This window comes from Podarcis cretensis (genome assembly GCF_951804945.1).
Source record: "Podarcis cretensis genome assembly, chromosome: 3".
NCBI classification, from domain to species: Eukaryota; Metazoa; Chordata; class Lepidosauria; order Squamata; family Lacertidae; genus Podarcis; species Podarcis cretensis.
In genome coordinates, this window is record NC_137172.1 from 111,918,533 (window position 1) to 111,932,901 (window position 14,369).

The following is a 14,369-nucleotide window of genomic DNA, read 5'->3' on the forward strand; positions in this document are numbered from 1 at the left end:
CCTAGGACTTGCCAATCGAAAGGTCGGCGGTTCGAATACCTGCGGCGGGGTGCGCTCCCGCTGCTCGGTCCCAGCGCCGGCCAACCTAGCAGTTCGAAAGCACCTCCGGGTGCAAGTAGATAAATAGGGACCGCTTACCAGCGGGAAGGTAAACGGCGTTTCCGTGTGCGGCTCTGGCTCGCCAGAGCAGCGATGTCACGCTGGCCACGTGACCCGGAAGTGTCTCCGGACAGCGCTGGCCCCTGGCCTCTTAAGTGAGATGGGCGCACAACCCCAGAGTCTGTCAAGACTGGCCCGTACGGGCAGGGGTACCTTTACCTTTTTTATTGTCTTCTACTTTAAAATCAAAACGGGCCGGTGTTGCTTAAGTTACAATTGTGTAAGCTGCTTTTTGCTAAAGGGCTTAAAGAACATGCATTTGTGAAAGTGAGAAAGCGTCAGCTCAGCAAAGTTCTTTCTTGTTCTCCCCAAACAGCTATAATAGTGGGACGTGTGTGGACGGAGACAATTGGTACCGTTGTGAATGCGCTCCAGGCTTTGCGGGTCCCGACTGCAGGATAAGTATGTGTTTGCAATCCTTCAGCTCTTAACTTTGGCCTAAAGTTACATTAGGACAGGAGGTGCAATATATGTTGTTGTTTTTGCTAAATTGCGGTGTGCACATTTCTGTGTCGCTTGGCAAGAGACTCCAGTGGCAGTTCCTTTAATCAAATATAATGTCCCTGAGAGATCCGTGCCCCTGTTCGCAGGAGAAAATGCGTCATGCTAAAAAGTCTCCTGAAAAACCGTAGAGTAAGTTGGTTCTAACTTGCCCAGAGTCCCGTGGGTTCTGGTGACTGCTAGCAATCTGTGAATTGGAAACCTCAAGTGTCAAGAAGAGCGTGGGTAGGCAAACTAAGGCCCGGGGGCCGGATCCAGCCCAATCGCCTTCTAAATCCGGCCCATGGGCGGTCCGGAAATCAGCGTGTTTTTACATGAGTAGAATGTGCCCTTTTATTTAAAATGCATCTCTGGGTTATTTGTGGGCATAGGAATTCATTCATCCATTTTTTATTCCCCCCCCCCAAAAAAAGAAAAATATAGGTCAGGCTCCCCACAAGGTCTGAGGGACAGTGAAAAAGTTTGCTGACCCCTGTTGATGCATTTCACGGGGCTTCAAAGCCCCCCTTAGACTGGGCCCTTTCAGAGCTCCTGTGAATTCTGCCCAATAAAAAATGTTTCCTAAATTTGTAGCAGAGGGCGTTTTTTGCCTGCAGAACTAGAGGTTGCGTATGTGTTAAAAGCAAGAGGCCACCTCAGGATTTAAAAAGAAGTGCAACCAGAAAACAAGAAATAGTTTATGCCAATAATGCAAATTGGGCATGGAGGCCACACTGGAAGGGCTTTTTTGTTGAGGGGAGAAAATGGCTGGCAGGTCCCAGGTCCTGGAATCAACCCCCTTAGCTTCTCTAGCAGTGTTAGAAACTCAGATATATAAGCTAGGCTCCAAATAGCTCCTTAAAACCAAGGTTGCAGTCGCCAAAGTGAAATGCCTGGTTGCCATTTTGGGGGCAAGGCGACTCTAAAGTCTTATTTTTCAAATGATGGACTGGCTGTGATTGATTGATCAGTTACACATCTGGCTAGTTCAGATGACAGCCCTCAGTGGTTCTCAACCTGTAGTTCCCCGGATGTTGGACTACAACTCCCATCATCCCTGACCACTGGTCATGCTGGCTAGGCATGATGGGAGTTGTAGTCCAACAACATCTGGGGACCCACAGGTTGAGAAACACTGAGCTAGATTAAGAACTCTGAGAACTTATTTAAGTTCTGGTAGAATTCTACAGGATGTGTTGCTAGTGTGTGGAAAAAGTCAACATCTGAGGATTCCCCGGCATGCACCTCCAGATGGTGGAGATGTCAGGTGCCATCCTGGTGCACGGGCATCTTGGTTGCAAATGTGCAAAATGCGCACTTGACTCTAACCAAGACAGAAGATACCTGGCAAGAAACCCCAGAGAGCTAGCCCTGGTACTGTAAAATGCAGCTTTGTAGGTTAGCATATGAGCTTTGCTGAAAACTATTAAGTAACTGCTGATTTTCCTTTAAAATCTTCTTTAAAATTTTGAGCAAGGTTTGCAGCTTTACATCTCTTCATTCAGGTGGGTGGGGGGTTGATCTATGCAGCCCATATTAATTCATTGCACCATCGTTATTCCTACTAATCTTCTTTCCGCCCTCTGCCTTACCAGATATCAATGAATGCCAGTCCTCGCCCTGTGCTTTTGGAGCAACATGTGTCGATGAAATCAACGGGTACCGTTGTATCTGCCCTGCCGGCCGCATTGGCCCCAGATGCCAAGAAGGTATTGGATATATATATAGTAGTTCGTCGCTTGTAAAGCAAAACAAAGCCTCCTTTCCTTCCCAGTAGTTAATATGGATGAGCAAAGAATTCCAGAATGTCTATCTGTGTGTTCGCGATTGAACAGGGAGGAGAAGGAATGGGAAGAGGGAGGAGGGAAGCATTGCTAAAGTACTGGAGCGAAAGCTGGGGTGGGGACCCTGTGGCCCTCCAGATGTTTGGTGGACCACAACTCCCATCATCCCTGACCATCGCCTATCCTGATCGTTGGTGCTGATGGGATTTTGGAGTCCCAGTATCATTTGGAGGACCCCACCCCTAAGACTGAGAATTCAGTGTTATGTTGGAGGGGATGCCAGGAAACCGGGACTTAGGTTCACATGTGGTGGGGGTGTAAATATGTACAATTTTTTCTGGCAAAGGGTGTTTAAGGAGATAACAGAAATCACCGGGTTAAAGCTGACCAAAAGTCCAGAGGTAGCATTAGAACAATTTACGATGGGGTGGAAGGTGCACAAGCTAGGAAGGACTTGCTCACAAATTTATTGACAGCTGTGCGAGTTATAGCTAGGAAGTAGAAGGGGAAGCAGAATATAAAATGGAAGAATGGTATAAAGAGATGTGGGATATAGCTATTAATGATAAATTAACATGTGCCATTAAGGTAAGATGGGGAATATGCAGGAGAAATGATTTTGAGGAGATATGTTTGCAGAATTTGTACTGTTAAAATGGAAAGGGGTCAAACCATCTCAAGAGGCATTGAAATTTTGGGAGGTTGGATAGTTACGATGGAATGGTCTTGGTGGCGGGGTGCACATTTTTATTTAATAATAAAAGATTATTACATTGTCAAAATAAAATAAAATAATAATAATAATAATAATAATAATATAATAGAAATACCAAAAAAAGCAGCTTGTTGGAAAAAATTCTACATATGTACACATCTGTTAAAAAATCAAACCCAATACTCGGGTTCCTTTACTTAAAGTATCTCATAATTCATAAAATGTTGAGTCTAAGGCATCTCTGTGAGTTAATCCCTGAACCGCTTTCCCTCTCAGTTTCAGGAAGGCCTTGCATCGGCAGTGGGCACATTATTTCAGATGGAACTAAATGGGACGACGAGTGTAATAGCTGTCAGTGTGTGAACGGAAAAGTCACATGCTCTAAGGTACTGTCCTGGGACTCCTGGCTGCCTCGACCTGCCTCCAAGTGTCCAAGTGTCCGGCTGCCAACTGAATGGTCTTTTCCGTTCTAGGTCTGGTGCGGTCCGAAGCCTTGCTTGATAAGCGCCAAAGGTCACAGCGAGTGTCCCACAGGCCATACCTGCCACCCTGTCAAAGAGGACCACTGCTTCGTAGGTCCCTGCGACAACATAGGCGAATGCTGGCCTTCCAATCAGCAGCCCGTGAAAAGCACATGCAACTCCGATGCTTACTATCAGGACAACTGTGCCAACATCACTTTCACCTTCAATAAAAAGATGATGACTCCAGTAAGTTGGTCTCGAAACGAGCAGCTACACAAATGCCTTTGCAAGCAATTCCAAAGTATAAGCTGACTGGGTGGCTGTCTACCAGCTCCTTCTGGTACACAGGCTGAGACCCTACCTGCCCTCAAGACTGTCTCGCCAAAGTGATGCATGCTCTAGTTATCTCCCGCTTGGACTACTGCCATGCGCTCTACGTGGGGCTACCTTTGAAGGTGACCCGGAAACTACAACTAATCCAGAATGCGGCAGCTAGTCTGGTGACTGGGAGTGGCTGCCGGGACCATATAACACTGGTCCTGAAAGACCTACATTGGCTCCCAGTACGTTTCTGAGCACAATTCAAAGTGTTGGTGCTGACCTTTAAAGCCCTAAATGGCCTTGGCCAAGTATACCTGAAGGAGTGTCTCCACCCCCATCGTTCAGCCTAGACACCTGGGTCCAGCTCCAAAGGCCTTCTGGCAGTTCCCTCCCTGCGAGAAATGAGGTTACAGGGAACCAGGCAGAGGGCCTTCTTGGTAGTCAGATGTCAAGGAAATACAACCTATATACAACCTAGGATGCTCCATGGGGAGGACCAGAGGTAGAAAAGTGGGAGCAGCAGCAGATGTGACTCTTAGCTTTGGACATCAGGTTTACATTCGAACCACGGGAAAGTTGGAAGGCCACTCTCGCTCTAAACCCAGGCGAGCAAGAGGCACCGCCATAGATCAGTTATATTTCAGCCGGGCAAAAGCACTTGAGGAGAGTGTGGAATGAGGCCAGTATAGGATATGCAGCCTGGGGGAAGTCTCAAGGCCTTGATGGGCCTCATTTGGCCCTGAGCCCAGAAGTTACCTCGCCCCTGAGGTTTAAAAAAGCCATCTACCACACAAACTACTGCAGCACACCCTTCCCTCCCATTTCTCTAGGCTACCTGTATGTCTTGCTGTATTCTGGCATCCACCCTTTGGCCCAAGGAGTTTGACTTCCTCACAGCAACTCGGTTGAGCAAGGGATTGAACTTTTTAAATTTTATATCCTTTATTGAAAAATAAAAAGTACAAGTGCACAGAAGGAGACCTGAAGAAACGAGAACTAGTACCTGTGTGGAAAACAAAACAGAAACAAGATATTGTTTACATTACAAAAAAGGGGGGGGATTTGCTATTGTAGTTAACCAGACCTTAATCTAATGGGGCATTTATAAAGCAAGGGATTAATAATAATAATAATAATTTATTATTTGTACCCCGCCCATCTGGCTGGGTTTCCCCAGCCACTCTGGGCGGCTTTGACAAAGACAAAAAATACACTAAGATGTCATACATTAAAAACTTCCCTGAACAGGGCTGCCTTCAGATGTCTTCTGAATGTCAGGTAGTTGTTTATCTCTTTGACATCTGATGGGAGGGCATTCCACAGGGTGGGCGCCACTACCGAGAAGGCCCTCTGCCTGGTTCCCTGTAGCTTTGCTTCTTGCAATGAGGGAACTGCCAGAAGGCCCTTGGCGCTCGACCTCAGCGTCCCGGCAGAACGATGGGAGTGGAGATGCCCCATTAGGTATACTGGGCCGAGGCCATTTCCCAAAGCCAAGCCTAACTTATCTACCCGGGGCTACCTCACATTTGACATGTTATAAAGGCGTGCGTTTAGAAAAGTATGAATGCTAAAAACATGTCCCATCCAGGTGTACTCATCAGGGAGTTGAGATCAGTCTGAAGTTCCCTATGGAGTCCACACTTGGACGACGCCATATACAGAGTCACTGTCAGCAGATCTCCAGGATTTTAAATTGGGGGGGGGGCGTGCCTCTACCTGGGAATGCTAGGAACTGAACCAGGGACCTTCTAAATGCAAAACATGTGTTCTACCACTGAGAAATGGACCTTCTCTGGGCAATGACCTTTATTCCTTGCCAGTGACCCAATTGGCAATTGTGGATATTATGGCTTCTGCTATAATGTAGATCAGGGATGGGGAACTTTGTAGTTGAACAACCTTTGGAGGGGCCCAACTCTCGTCATCGCTGACCATTGGCCATGTTGCCTGGGACGGATGAGGCTTTAGGTTGACCACAGGTTCCCCACTCTTGACCTAAGAGGCAACGTTCTCTGTGGAGTTGTAGCCAGGCGCAAATGGCAACAAGAGAAGTGCCATTGATTTATGTTCTTGCCATATGTCCTCTTCTGTCAAAAGTACTCATGTTCCGTGTTTGCTCTTTTCCCGCAGGGCCTTACAACTGAGCATATCTGTAACGAGCTGAGGAATCTAAGTATCTTGAAGAACGTGTCCGTGGAATACTCCATCTACATCACGTGTGAACCGTCGCTCTTGGCACACGATGAAATCCACGTTGCGATTGTAAGTCTGATGGTTGGCATGCCTGACTTATCTCTCTAAACGTTGAGACGCATTGCTCTGTCTCAGTGGGAAAGAGTGGGTTCTCTGTTTAACTACGATCTAATTGGATATTGCCCATGGACATAAATACATGTGATATAAACAATAAAACGGCAAATGCAACAATTCAGGTTCTGAAAGCAATGACAAAATACAACCAACATGTAAAAACAAAGCTAGTGGCAGCAAGGTGTTGTGCATTAAAATTAGCAACAGTGAATCTTGGATGTTAACACATTTGGACGATTGTGGAAGTGAATTGTTATTATTGGTTAAATTTGTGTACTGCCCTATAACTGCAGGTCTAAGGCGGTTCACAACATAAAATCACAGTATAAAAACACACACACACAAACCAAGGACAACCCAATAATCTGCCCCCCCCCTTTCCCAAAACATTTTAAAAGTGTATTTGATGTCAATCAGCCGAAAGTCTGGATAAAGAGGAATGTTTTTGCCTGGCGCCTAAAGGTGTATAATGAAGGCACCAGGCAAACCTCCCTGGAGAAAGCATTCCACAAATGGGGAGCCATTACAAAAAAGGCCCTGTTCTCGTGCTGCCACCCTCCGGACCCCCCATGGGGGAAGCGCACAAAGAAGGGCCTCAGATGATGTCAGGGAAGGTTCATGTGGAAAGAGACGGTATTGTGGTCCTCAGCCATCAAAATGAATGTACCACCAGAACCTGGGGGGGGGGGATTATTCTGGGATCATATCACCACCACAAAGAAGATCCTGTCTTGTGCTCACTCATCAAATCTAGCACCAAGAACAAGACAGCCAGTGCTGATCTTAATCCCCAAACAAGCCTATTGGAGGGCTCTAGAGTCTAGCTTCCCTCCCAAAGGATGTTTTGAAAGGGTTGGCATTCTGCACAATTCACTGGATTGACATTGGCACTTGGTAATAACTTGATGCATGTCCTGTACTTATAGAAGCCAGTGTTCCCCATATTTTGATGTTAGACCAGAGTCTCCATGTTTGTTTGGTCCTCTTGTGAGCATTGGGTTAGAGATTCTTCTTCATGTTGTCTCTAATACGCAATCTTATTCTTTCACATAGTCTGCCGAAGATATCCAGGAGGAAGAGAATCCGATAAAAGAAATAACAGACAAAATTATTGATCTGGTGAGCAAGCGTGATGGGAATAGCACGCTTATCGCAGCGGTTGCAGAAGTCCGGGTACAGAGACGACCAATTAAAAGCAAAACAGGTAATTTTTTTTAAAAGAGGGGACTGCATTTTCTCATGCATTGGTTGAGGGCTGGCAGTAGGAATGGAAATTGCAAGTGGATAGGAAGCCGTTTCACTCATAGCCTGTTTCCAGACTTCCCGGCAGGGCTTATTCTTATGCAAGTTTGCTTTTCGGCACAAATTCTAACATATCTCAAGTTTGCCCTAAAATTACTTTTATTCATTGTTAGACACAACCTCCAAATACAGGATAGTGCTGATTTGAGCTTTAACGAATGGCTTGGACTGACATTTGATGCTTTATTGTGTTTTTAAAACAAGAACAATAAACATTAAAAAGCTTCCCTAAATAGGGCTGCCTTCAGATGTCTTCTAAAAGTCAGGTAGTTATTTATTTCCTTGACATCTGTTGGGAGGGCGTTCCACAGGGCGGGTGCCACTGCCAAGAAGGTCCTCTGCCTGGTTCCCAGTAGCTTCGCTTCTCACAGGCAGGAACCCACCAGAAGGCCCTCAGTGCTGGATCTCAGCGTCCAGGCTGAATGATGGGGGTGGAGATTCTCCTTCAGGTATATGGACAGAGGACATTTAGGGCTTTAAAGCTCAACACCAACACTTTGAATTATGCTCAGAAACTTACTGGGAGCCAATGTAGGTCTTCCAGAACCAGTGCTATATGGTTCTGTTGGAGCCGCCCAGAGTAGCTGGAGCAACCCAGTCAGATGGGCAGCATATAAATACTATTAGGTAAAATATTATTATTGTTGTTGTAGGGATGCGGGTGGCACTGTGGTCTAAACCACCGAGCCTCTTGGGCTTGCTGATCAGAAGGTTGGCGGTTCGAATCCCTGCGATGGGAGTGACCTCCGATTGCTGTGTCCCAGTTCCTACCAATCTAGCAGTTCAAAAGCACACCAGTGCAAGTAGATAAACAGATACTGCTGACGGGAAGGTAAACGTGTGCTCTTATTTCTGTCACGGTGTTTTCTTGCGCCAGAAGCGGTTTAGTCCTGCTGGCCACATGACCCGGAAAGCTGTCTGTGGACAAACGCCGGCTCCCTCCGCCTGAAAGCGACATGAGCACCGCAACCCCATAGTTGCCATTGACTGGATGTAACCATCTGTGGTCGTTTACCTTTTTTAACCTTTATTATTCTTATTCTTATTATCATTATCTGGACCTTCTGCATGCAAAGCAGATGCCGTAAAGGTAAAGGGACCCCTGACCATTAGGTCCAGTTGTGACCAACTCTGGGGTTGCGGCGCTCATCTCACTTTATTGGCCAAGGGAGCCGGCGTACAGCTTCCGGGTCATGTGGCCAGCATGACTAAGCCGCTTCTGGCAAACTAGAGCAGCGCACGGAAACGCCGTTTACCTTCCCGCCGGAGCGGTACCTATTTATCTACTTGCACTTTGATGTGCTTTCGAACTGCTAGGTTGGCAGAAGCAGGGAGCAAGCAACAGGAGCTCACCCCGTTGTGGGGATTCGAACCGCTGACCTTCTGATCAGCAAGTCCTAGGCTCTGTGGTTTAACCCACAGCACCACCCGCGTCCCTACCACTGAGCTATCTGAGCTGAGTAGTGATGGTGGGTTTGTTGACGAGAGTCACCCTTGCCAGTGTGGTTAAGAGTGGTAGACTCGTAATCTGGTGAACCGGGTTCGCTTCCTCGCTCCTCCACATGCAGCTGCTGGGTGACCTTGGGTTAGTCACACTTCTTTTAAGTCTCTCAGCCCCACTCACCTCACAGAGTGTTTGTTGTGGGGGAGGAAGGGGAAGGAGAATGTGAGCCGCTTTGAGACTCCTTTGGGTAGTGATAAAGCGGGATATCAAATCCAAACTCTTCTTGCCTTCCAGATTTCTTGGTCCCGTTGCTGAGCTCTGTTCTGACCGTGGCTTGGATCTGCTGTCTGGTCACGGCCTTCTACTGGTGCATCCGCAAGCGCCGGAAGCAGAGCGCGCACACGCACACGCCGTCGGACGACAACACCACCAACAACGTCCGGGAGCAGCTGAACCAGATCAAGAACCCCATCGAGAAGCACGGTGCCAACGCCATCCCCATCAAGGACTACGAGAACAAGAACTCCAAGATTGCCAAAATAAGGACACACAACTCCGAGGTGGAGGAAGACGACATGGACAAGCACCAGCAGAAGAGCCGCTTCGCCAAGCAGGCGACCTACACGCTGGTCGACAGAGACGAAAAGCCCCCCAACGGCACGCCCGCAAAACACCCGAACTGGACAAACAAGCAGGACAACCGGGACTTGGAAAGCGCGCAGAGCTTGAACCGCATGGAGTACATTGTATAGCAGGCAGCCGGGCGCTGCCTCCTAATCCATACTTACCAGTTGGAGTCAACTCGGAGCTTGTAGTTCTCAAAGCAGTTGTGTAATATTTTGAGTCTAAGGCTATTATTTGCTTAGAATCCCTGTGTTAATTTAAGTTTTGACAAGCTGGCTTACACTGGCAGTGATAGTTGCTGTGGTTGGCTGGAATACCAAGCGCTGCATTCCACATCTATGCAAAACTAGTCGAAAGTGCCCCCCCCCCGTCATTTCAGCCGCCACTGATGCATCTCCTGGCAAGTTTCATCAAGGTATCATGTAGCCTTTTATTATTTAGCCTTCCCTCCCCTAGCAAAGAATTCCTTCCTTCCTTCCTTCCTTCCTTCCTTCCTTCCTTCCTTCCTTCCTTCCTTTCTCTCTCTCTCTCTCTCTCTCTCTCTCTCTCTCTCTCTGTCACAATTTATACAGTCCCTGTGGGGAGGGAAGGAGATAAATTTTATTTATTTATTGAAATTAGAGTTCTTTTGTATATTGGTTTTATGATGACGTACAACTAGTTCTGTATTTGAAAGTGCCTTTGCAGCTCGGAACCACAGCAACTATCGAGAAAAAAAGTAAAAAAGTTTATTATTTATTTTTTTTAATTGTATTTTTTTGTGGGGAGGGCAAGTGGGGAGGGATTGGGGGGGACTTCTTGTCAGCTGTTGCTGGTAAAAAAAATGAAGAATTGAGAGGAAATGTGTCAAAAGTAGAAGTTTGTATAGTTATGTAAATAATTCCTTTTTTTATTAATCACTGTGTATATTTGATTTATTAACTTAATAATCAAGAGCCTTAAATATCATTCCTTTTTTTTTTATTTATATGTATGTGTTTAGAGTTGAAGGTGTTTTTCCCCCCCCCATAGCATTTGTAAGCTTATGGCTTCTTTATCTTTTTTAAAATCTTTTTATTCTACCCCCCACCCCTTTGTTACATGTTTGCCTACATGCCAAAATTTAAGGTGTTCTGAAAATCAGTTTGTTTTTAAAGGATAGAGAAGGCTTTTGGGGCCTTGAAACAGGCTTTCTGTACGATGTTGAGTGCGCGTTTTGTCTTTATTCTTTGAGAACACCTTTGATAGTATCACTTTAAGAATATTTGTTTAAGTACCAGCTGAGGCAGTTTAGAATTAGATTAGAATTTTATTTTAATTCCCCCCCTCCTGGCTGCTTTAGAAGTTGGGGCATGGGGGAGGAGGGAGGGGGAAAGAGGAGGGCAGGCAGATCATCTGCCGCGAAGCAGTTTAAGGGAACACAACTGAGCGATAACCTTCTGTAGATGAACGTGTGACCGGTTGCATGTAATTAAAGAGAAAAAAATATCGAATTAGCATGTGGAGTTGGAAACACCAAAATCTTATTTTGTAAACTCTTGATTTCCCCCACCCCCACCCACCAGCACAGATAGGTGGTGCTGAACCACTCGTAGGTTTTTTAAAAAAACTTCTTTTCTTTGTAATCTACTGCATGTAGAGAGTATTCCGATAAGCTAGTTGTTGAATACTTGAACAGTAGAGTGTCCAGTTAAGATCACTGTGTAGATTTGCCATAGATTACACTGCCCGCCTTAAGGAGTGAGGAAATCAAAGTGCTATTACAAAAAGTTGGAAGATCAAAAAATCAAAATTGCAAAAAAAGACAACAAAAAGGCTTAGAACTGAGTAATCTCGCTGGGTAAACCACCGGGATCACGAGGATATCTTGTATGGTAATATTAGTGTTACACGGACATGAAAATACATCTCTGAGGTGTTTATTCCTGGCAATAAATCTTGAAAAATATTTATTAAATTTTTTTGTATAAAAACAGCGTGAAGATTGAGCTTCATTGAGATGCTTCCAACATGAATGCCTTCAAATGCTTCCCCACCCCCAACAATAGCTATGCTATAAAGGTAAAGGGACCCCTGACCATTAGGTACAGTCGTGGCCGAGTCTGGGTTGTGGCTCTCATCTCACTTTATTGGCCGAGGGAGCCGGCCTACAGCTTCCGGGTCATGTGGCCAGCATGACTAAGCCACTTCTGGCAAACTAGACCAGCGCATGGAAACACCATTTACCTTCCCGCCAGAGCAGTACCTATTTATCTACTTGCACTTTGACATGCTTTCAAGCTGCTAGGTTGGCAGGAGCAGGGACCGAGCAATGGGAGCTCACCCCATCGTGGGTATTCGAACCGCTGACCTTCTGATCAGCAAGTTCTAGGCTCTGTGGTTTAACCCACAGTGCCCCCCGTGTCCCTCCCACTTTTCCTTAAGACGTGCCTGTTTTCATCGGAGAAATGTTGGAGGGCATGGGAGAGAAAAAGGTGAATAGACACTATACATCCACTTTTCAAAGAAGGATCGTTCGGGATAGGACACTCTTTTACTTAAGGTACTTCTATGCCAGCCTTCAAAATAAATTTCATCGGAGCAGGGACCGAGCAACGGGAGCTCACCCCGTCGCGAGGATGCGAACCGCTGACCTTCTGATCGGCAAGTCCTAGGCTCTGTGGTTTAACCCACAGTGCCACCCGCGTCCCAGAGCTACGCTATAGGAGTAAGCAATATAAAGCTGTTCACCTCCAGCTCCTACCATGGGGCAACCCAGTGGTTTCATTGGGGTATACTCGGTGGACTACATAATGTGCATGTTGGGATTCCCACCGCCTACCCCGGGTCCAGAAGGAGAACTGTCAGGGCTGTAAACTTGATCTGTTTTTGGATTGTTCTCACTGAGATCGAGAGGATGACTCAATGAAAGTGTATTAATGACCAGTTTTTTGAAAGCACTGGTGGCTAAAGCCCCTTTCCAAATCTGGTTTTGTGGGCTCTCCAAGTCCTGTCTCCAACAAGGTTGTGTTGGTGATGGATGCAAGTGGAACGGCCTTATTTATCTCAACGGTCTTTGGCCTGGTTTCTTTTATGCTTCAACGGCCCTGTCTCACTTTTCTTGCATCGTGGAGCTCAAGATGGCGGTCACAAGGTGGCCCAGGCACTGAGCAGAGGTGCTCAGTTTCAGTGGCGTTGGGGTATCCCATACCTTCTTATCATGCCCTTGAGGCTGTTCTGTAAGGTTTCTTCAAGAAAGCCTTGAACCCAGAATCCTTTTCACCAGCAAAGTGCTTATTATCATGGTGGAAAGTGAGCAGGAACTTGCCCTTCTGAAATCTGTACCTTTACTCAGAAGCTCTGGATTAATTGTGTATCTTTGAGCAAAACACACCGCAGCGGAAAAGCCGCTCTTGGTAGCTTCATCCTTCCATGTTTTAGGGCAGGCACACTTGAAATTGGGCACGGTGGCCGACAGCAATTTGATATTGACTTTGAAATGTGAATGGGTGGGGTATGGGGGGTGGAGAGAATATATCCCAGTGCTGCAGCTAGTCATTGAGTTCGGCCTTTCTCAACATTGGGTTCGCATATGTTCTTGATCTACAACCCTTTAGCATGATGGGAATTGTAGTTCCGCAACACCTAGGGACCCAAGGTTGAGAAAGGCTGAGTTAGATGCAGACTCAGTTGAACTTTGGTTTTGTAGAAACTTAGTCTAGAACAGTGTTTCCCAATTCAGCTGTTTTTGGACTACAACTCCCATCATCCCTAGCTAGCAAGACCAGTGGTTGGAGGGAGATGGGAACTGTAGTCCAAAAGCAGCTGGAGACCCAAGTTTGGGAAACGCTGGTCTAGAAGGTCCAACCTTCTCACATATTCTGGAAAATGATCACCTCTGTGATAGACACTGTTGCTGCAATGGAATATAAGCGGGTAAGGAAAATTACTGCACTGAAGTGACTAAGCTTGAAGAGTCAGGAGTTTCTACTATTCCCCATGTATACCAACAGCTAGAAGCGCCGTCCTTACAAGCAGCAAAGAGATGTGGGGGTGTTGCTCTTGTTAAAATACACTTTGAGATTTATTCTCCCCAAACACCCCCCAAAAAGCACACGACAGCTTGCTCTGGATTCTGTGGCAGCACACCAGTTTATAAAGGTAGTGAATTCTCTGCCAAAATGTCTAAACATACAACTTGCTGGAAAAGCACGAGCCCCTGTCATTAAAAACCAGTTTTAAGATAGATAAGAGAAGCGCCCATTCCCCGCAGCTAAGACCAGCCTTTTCCAACTTGCTGCCCTCCAGGTGTTTTGAACTACAGATCCCATCCGCCCCAGCCAGCACACCATGTTGTCTTAGGATGATGGGAGTTGTAGTCCAAAACAGGATTTGCGAACAGCATTCTGGCCCGCTGCTGTTAGGAAATGGCCTTAAGAGAGTTTAAATTACTGGATCACGTAATGTTTCAGCTGCTTCCTGCAAGCCTTCCTTAGAGTAGCCCTGCTGCCTTCCTAAGGAAATGGCTCTCAAGATTAAAAGCACCACTCCCAGCTTCGGAGTGCAAAGAGCCCCGGCTTCATTCATTCCCATCAGATTGTATCTGCCATAGTCACAAGGACAGTTGCTCATTTTGTAGCTGCCTCCCACTGCAGGTTCAAACAAACCAATTAGAGATAATGAGTCCTTTGCAGGGTAACAAGCAGTGCTTGTACAGTGTGAATGCTGAGCTGAAGAGCAGCAAAGTCTCTTATGCTGGTGTGACAGGCTCATGGCATCCCAGATGGCAACGAGGCGTTCATTAAAAG

General features: G+C 46.4%; 1 protein-coding gene across 1 annotated transcript in view; it reads left to right on the forward strand.

Moving 5' to 3' along the window:
• JAG1 (jagged canonical Notch ligand 1) overlaps positions 1-11,555 on the forward strand; it is a 67,824-nt gene extending 56,269 nt beyond the window's left edge. The window contains exons 20-26 of the mRNA XM_079969704.1: positions 476-561; positions 2,235-2,348; positions 3,415-3,524; positions 3,612-3,848; positions 6,054-6,185; positions 7,287-7,437; positions 9,274-11,555. Of these exons, the coding sequence (XP_079825830.1) occupies positions 476-561; positions 2,235-2,348; positions 3,415-3,524; positions 3,612-3,848; positions 6,054-6,185; positions 7,287-7,437; positions 9,274-9,731 (1,288 nt within the window). The 3' untranslated portion in view covers positions 9,732-11,555. The remainder of the gene's footprint in view (positions 1-475; positions 562-2,234; positions 2,349-3,414; positions 3,525-3,611; positions 3,849-6,053; positions 6,186-7,286; positions 7,438-9,273) is intronic.
• Positions 11,556-14,369: the final 2,814 nt, after the last annotated feature.